At 35.9% G+C, this 7,465-nt stretch overlaps 1 protein-coding gene across 1 annotated transcript in view; it reads right to left on the bottom strand.

Moving 5' to 3' along the window:
- LOC124544270 (neprilysin-4-like) overlaps positions 1–480 on the bottom strand; it is a 65,608-nt gene extending 65,128 nt beyond the window's left edge. Inside the window, exon 1 of the mRNA XM_047122744.1 lies at positions 244–480. Coding sequence (XP_046978700.1) covers positions 244–255 — 12 coding nt within the window. The 5' untranslated portion in view covers positions 256–480. The remainder of the gene's footprint in view (positions 1–243) is intronic.
- Positions 481–7,465: the final 6,985 nt, after the last annotated feature.

Consider the following 7,465-nt stretch of genomic DNA (forward strand, 5'->3'; position numbering starts at 1 on the left):
ATGAATGTCAAATTAACTATTTTCTGTTATAGCACAAATTTTTAGAATAATTACAATTATAAATCGGACTAGTTTTTTAATTCTAATTAAAAAAAATATTGTAAGCGTTGTAAAATTAATTAAAATAAATACGGGCTTTGTCTATTTGTTTAAAAAAATATATCACAATTTTTAATATTAGTTATAGATAATTATTTATTATCATAAAAAAACTAATCACACTAATAATTAGCTTGAGCTTACCTTATACTTCATTATGTTTTAGTATTTTTAACTTAAACACAAACACAATAATTGTTTTTAATATAATATTTTTTAATAATATTTCTGGACGCACGATGTTATTCTTTTTCGCGGCGCACAAACTATTCGCGCATGCGTGGTCTACAACCACGCGACAATGGCTGCGCTTCAGCCGTCGCTGTAGTTTTGCTTCCCCGCCATAGAGGTGCAACGACCCGTGTTCTCAACTAACTTCCTTGAAGCAGAGTGCACTAAACAATAATGTATACAAAGTTGAAGGTAAGACAGAAATGACGTTCAACACGATTAGGATGCTGAAATCGCGATACAGTTGGTTTAACTAATGGCTTTGACTGTTTCATCATTTCAAATTTTATTTGTCAATTGCAATCTGCCATTCAGATACAAATTAGTCTTGTAAATCGATTAAGTATTTTCTTGCAAAATGAAAAGCTTGTTGCAATTTTACTTTACGATTTTAAGCCTACGTTTAATATTTGTAGGTATAACAAAAAAATAATTGCCGTTGGTTTAGCGCCATGATGTAATAGGGATTTGCGATTTGTTCATTTACTTTTTATATTTAAAAATTTAAAATTGATTTTATTTGCACTACTTAATTACATCATTATAAGATATTGTATTTCAAATCATCATTTTTTGAGTTTTATATTATTTTACGCTGGCATTTTATATCGATTTTATCTATATTTATTATATAGATTATAGAACATGTTTCTTTTCTGTTTCTGGACACGATATAGGTGCCTATACTATAAACAAAAAGATAAAAACCGCTGGCATTTTCGAAGTTACGAAGGTCATATACAAAATGTGTCGTTTTTCATTCAAATCTCTTCAGCAAAAGCGGAAGCTTGCATATGCATCCCCATATAAGGCGGAGGTCATGATGAAGACTTATCTGCTTACTGGATATTGATATATGACATATTGCCTCTGACGGAGACAACTCTTCCGAGAGATTTATTGAGCACTGGCTTTAAAACCAGACAGAAATAAAAACTAAATTAAATTTTGATAAATAATATTTCTATAAAGATCAACACGCCAATTGACTTGAGGCTGTTACGGTGGATTTTTATCATTTCATATTTAGTAATGTCCTAAGTTGCTCCGATTTTCTTGTACAACTCAACCGCTTGGGACTTTGTATTTTTTTTCTTGTTGACCGTCAACTGCAACAGTACGTCATCAATATCACAATAATTACGTAGGGCTGCCGTTGAGGATGCAGAATGAAACCGAACGAATTTAACTTATACGTTTATTTAAATAATTTAATTTAACAATTAATTATTTCTAATTTATAATATACGTGACAGTCTGTTCGATGTTAGAACAAAAAGTGAAGTTCTGTAGTCTGAATTACATATTTATATACGAAATCGGTAAATCACTGAATGGTCCCCACGGTATGGTGATTCTTGGTAGCGCTCGATGTTCGGGAGGTCTTGCGAAACAAAGCAGCGACGCTGGCAACAGGTGGTAGCTTCAAGGAATGCATGGTGTGATTATTTCTCACGGTATGGTAATTCTTGGTAGCGCTCGATGTTCGGGAGGTCTTGCGATTATTTCTTAACAACTCCCTCCGCAGGATCAGCAGCTATTTGGAGACTTTTGTCGAAAATAGTGCTGATAGAGACATAGGATCTCTGGGGCTGTCCTGGACTTCTTGTGTTCTGGTTGCCTCATTGTCCTTCTGGTTGGTATTTCTTAAATGCATACATTTGCGACGAATGAGGACGATGCTAATAGTGAGTACTGATGCACCGATGAGTAGGTAGACAGGTATAGTCGTGTGATAGAGCGTGTCTAAGTTCGACAATTCCAAAGTCACTGGTTCTTGAGAGGCAATCCTGGTATTGGTTGAATGTAAGTGAGTCAAATCTATACTGTTCAATTTCAAGATGTTCTTCGCTGTCGCTTTGTATGGATCTTCATTACTATATTCTATATTCAACATTTTCAAAACTTGTCCTTTTACTTGATCATGGTGGTTAGTGATGGTGAAGATGGACGTTTGTAGAGCACACCCTTTAGGTATTTCAGCTAGATAGCTTCCGAGAAGGTTTTTGTATTGATCTTGAGAACAGGTTAAATGAACTTTCGTTAAGTTGGGAAAGCTCAGAACATAGTGACGATCATCCAATTGTTCCATGGCTTGAGAAGATAAGATTACTGGAGTAACCCGACAGGTTTCATGGATATGTTGCTGGAGTATAAGATGTTGAATGCAGCTCGTTTGCTCTCCATAGTGTCGGTTTAAGTTGTCCTCGCAAAGATGACCGTGACTGTACTTCGGACATTCTGTCTCTATATACAGTAGATCTTTCTCGTTAATTGCTACGTATGGATAGGTAGGGATTATAATTTTATCATTACTATTAGGGGCTAAGGACAATTTGTAAAGGATGTAGTTATTGGGATTCATGATTGGAAACTTAATTACCAAGATTATATCATTATCTTTATAATAATATCCTAATCTTAATAGATCTAAATATTCCCTAAAATTAATATCTAGCACTACATTTGAATTGTATAAACCTTTTAGTTTATTTAACATAACTATATAAGTGTCGTAATCGAGAACGGAATAATGGATGCTTTTAGCTCTTATGAATGCCAATAGATTCTGTAGTTTTGACAACTCTTGTGACAAATTGTCTATGTCATCACCTAGTATTGTAAGTAGCTGGGCTAAATGAAAATACTTAATTGCATCTTCTTCTTTCCTAACATCATTATCTAAGATGGTTTTAATAATGTTCTCTATTTTCCTCTGGTTTTCTACTATCCTATCTGTAACATTTGAACTCTGAGATGCCCACTGCTTGCTTAAACTTATTTGATGATTTATTTCAATGGCTAAGTTATTTTCGTTCTTTTGTAGAATAGCAATGGCATTTTCGTACTTTAGTGCGTCCGTATAATCTAAATTTCCGGAGATACTTTTGATTATGGAACCAAGACCGTTAACGAGGCCTCTTTTTGAACGTTTTCCTTGAAAGGTTAACAGTTGCTCTGACATGTCATTTAATTTCGTTGCAAGAAATTTGATATGCGGGGCGTAAAGTAACGAAGTTTTATTATTTAAGTCAGGTGCTAGGTTGCTTAACTTCTCTCGAACGGATTCTAACCTATTTCGCACATTATTTAAATTTATAATTTGAACAAAAGAATGGAAATGGGAAATTATTCTAGTAGGTCCTAGGTTGAAGGGGAGAATACCCGGTCCATTTTTTAAGCTTTCAAGTGTTATCACGTCTGCTTGTCCCAGCTTCAGGATCTGAGCCAGCATTAACGCGAGTAGTGTTTTCTGTATCCTGTAACAAACGAGCACTATTAGGTACCCGTTTCAGGCGCGACTTGGGTACGGGTCCTCTCTTTCTCTTTGTATAAATATGTATAGGTAAATCTGTTACAACCGTATCGTTCGTATAGCGGGCAGCTAATTTCTGTCTATTAGCTAGGGGATTTCTGACATAGATTCGTTGATCAGGTGCATATGTTTGCTCAGGCTCGCGATTTCTATTAATGTTCTCGGTTATTTCAGTACGACGCTGAAGGGCGGTTTCATTAATGATTTCGTATACCTTTAACATTCGCTTACGGTGATCTAGTATATATTCCTGCAATAGGTGCTCTGTTATATTCATGTCTAAAGGATCTCGCGGATCTAAATGACCAGTAATTATTTCTATTGGGCGACATTTCGTGAAAGAATGGATTGAACTATTATATGCCATTACAGCGTACGTCATAAGGTTGGTAACGGATTCATTGCGGTGTTCTAATTTTAAGATACGCAAGTGTTCGAGTAGGGTATTATGAAAGCGTTCTATCATTCCATTTTCATTGGGTGTATTGGGGCATATTCTATGATGTTCAATTTTGTGTAATTTAATGAATTCAGAAAATAGTTGATTTGTAAATTCAGGGCCATTATCCGTAATGTATTTAAGAGCCATACCATGATGGGAAGAGAACTTTAATAAAGCCTGAACTACACTAACGGCTGTAGCATCTCTCAAAGAATATGCTTGTGCATATTTCGAGAATGCATCGATAATTGTTAGGTACTTGTTACTATCTACGCTGAATAAATCCAAGTGTACAACTTCCATAGGCTTGGTAGGTGGTGGTACAATTTCATATCTAGGTCTTACAGGATTTCGGTCATATTTTGCCTGACCGCAAATAAGACACTCATTAATGAATTTTGTCACTTGGTTTTTCATTTTTGGCCAGAAATAACGTTTAGACAGAGCTAAACAACATTCATTAATGCCTCTATGGTTCGTCTTGCCTTCATGATAGTTCTTAATAATTTCTTGTTGCTTTAGGTAATCCTTAACGTTTTCAACTTCTAATTTGGAAAGAACTAGGTTCATTGCGGAATTTTTGAAATACTTTTGTATAACCGGTATAATTTTGTACATTTCAAGCGGGGGATTAATTAAGATTCCTGTTTTTATACGTGGTGTAACGTATTCTTTTATGGCATCTATTACATCTTGTTCTAGGTTTGATTTGGAGATTTGTATGCAAGTTTTTGTGTAAGTTTCAAAAGGGTGAGTTATGTGAGGTCTACTTTTAATATCGCCAACAACGTTAAATACGATTTGTCTGCTAAATTTGTTAAGGGGATCATCAGTAATAGGGACTTCTAGTATAGGGCTTTCTGCATCGCTATGAATACTGTCGGTTCTTGAGTCGATACTTCTGGTTCTTTCTGAATCAGATTTGTCTGAGATGTTAACGACAATAGAACTAGACTCTTCATTATGGATTTCTATTCGTGATAGGGCGTCGGCGTTGGAATTAATTTTCCCTGGTTTATAAATGACTGTGTAATCATATTCACTTAGGCGTAGTCTCCAACGTGTTAAGCGCGAATTGGGCTCTTTCATGTTCATTACCCATTGCAAAGGCCGATGGTCTGTCATAATTTTAAACTTCCTACCAAAAAGATAGGGTCGAAAGTATTTCGTTGCCCACACAATGGCGAGTAATTCCTTTTCTATCGTACTGTAGTTTATTTCGCTTGAATTAAGCGTTCTCGATGCGTATGCTATTGGTTTATCTGATCCAATGGGGCCTTGAGAAAGAACGGCTCCAATTGCTAAATTCGAAGCATCTGTTGTGAGTATAAATTCCTTTGAAAAGTCCGGATATTGAAGGATCGGATCATTGACAAGTAGAGTTTTACACTTTTCAAAGCATTGGATATAATTCTGATCTTGGACAATTTTGGAACCTTTCTTCAAGCATTGGGTCAGAGGCTTGGTTATTTTAGCAAAGTCTGGTATGAATTTTCTATAATAACCAAGTAATCCTAAAAAGCGTTTTATTTCTGTACGGGTATTAGGTAAGGGGTAATTCTTAATTGCCGATATTTTGTCAGGGTTAGGTTTTATACCATCCTTGCTAATAACATGCCCAAGGTACGCCGTTTCTAGTTTTAGGAATTCTGATTTGTCCATCTGTATTTTAAAATTTGACTCACGTAATTTCTTAAATACTTTTTCTAGGTTAATTATGTGCTCCTGAAGGGATGTACTAAATACTATTATATCATCTAGGTATACTAGACAAATAGTATTCTGTAGCTCTCTCAACACATTGTCCATGACTCTCTGAAAAGTGGATGGACTATTTTTAAGGCCCATAGGCATGCGTAAGAATTCAAAATGGCCGTGTTCAACATTAAAAGCTGTTTTAGGTATATCTTGGGGGTTCATTTCTACTTGATAGAAGCCACTAGCAAGGTCTAAGGTTGTGAAATATTGGCAATTACCTAATTTATCTAATACGTCGGCTATATTAGGAATGGGATACTTGTCGTCTACGGTCTTTTCATTGAGTTTTCGGAAATCAACTACTATACGCCATTTAGCTTTCCCTGACGCGTCTGCTTTCTTAGCTACAACCCAAATTGGGGAGCTCCATGCTGAATTCGAAGGCCTAATGATTCCCTGTTCTAGCATCTTACCTATCTGTTCTTGTACTTCCTGTCTGTGGACATAGGGATACCGATAACTTTTTGTGTAAACCGGAACCTCATCAGTTGTTTTAATCGAGTGCTTTACTTTGTTGGTGAAAGTTAAAGGCTCTCCTTCTAAGTAGAAAACATCGGCATACTGCGCACAAAGCAGCTCTAAGTTCGTACGTTCTTCGATATTTAAGTGATCAGTGCGTAGACGCGAAATTACTTCTTTTATGCGATCTTGCTGTTTATTGGCAGGTGTACACTGTACGTTATACATTTCTGCAGAGATTGCTCGGTCCATAGAGAATATGACGTCGCTTCGACTTGGATTGGTTACTTCAACTATTCCCCTGTTATTCGAAACGGTAGTTAAGCATTCGCCTATAATACAATTTGAAACGGTTTGTTCTTCTATAAATGCATGTCCGTCATGAATATTTATCGGAATCCTAAGTAATTTCGAAGTATTCGCTGGTATAATGTCCTCATACAAATTCGCGTTGCGGGAATCATATACCTTAATCGGATTTGAAGCGGTTTTAGTTTTTAGCAATTTGTTCTTATAATCTATTACAGCCTCCCACTTATCTAATAGGTCTGTACCAATAAGCCCATCGAAATAATCATGGAACTTATAAATGTAAAATGTCGTATTATCCGAATCATTAAATTCTTTAAAGCTAGGTAACGTAATTGAATAGTAATTTCTAGAGGTGGCGTGAATATTCTTAACTTCAAAAGGATCGTAATTTACTGGTAAGTTACTATAGTATCTTTCCACTACCTCGGGACACAGAAAAGATTGATTTGCTCCTGTATCTATTAATAGTTTCATAGGAGGTGATGCGATTTGAATGTACGGAAGCTGACGTTGGGTTTGAAGATTAATTTCTATTTTAAGGTGTCGGACTTCCGGTCCTTCGAAAAATCCTGCTCGTTTGTTTTAACGCTATCGGCTTCCACTTGGGGTGTTTCTGTACAATTTTCTAAAGGTTCCTGTACGGAATATTCATAGGGTTGCTGGTATTCTACGTACTCGCTAATATCGTAATAAGGATCGTAATAATCGGCATATTCATCGTATATAGAATTGTCAATGAAACTATTGTAATTTACTTCTTTAGATTTAAAGTAGTTCGTAGGGGGTGGGTTCCCGGATTTTGCCCAGTTATGTCCTGTAATTGTTGGTTGTGTAGGCGGCAATGGTCT

Source organism: Vanessa cardui, chromosome 4 (genome assembly GCF_905220365.1).
Source record: "Vanessa cardui chromosome 4, ilVanCard2.1, whole genome shotgun sequence".
Taxonomy (NCBI): domain Eukaryota; kingdom Metazoa; phylum Arthropoda; class Insecta; order Lepidoptera; family Nymphalidae; genus Vanessa; species Vanessa cardui.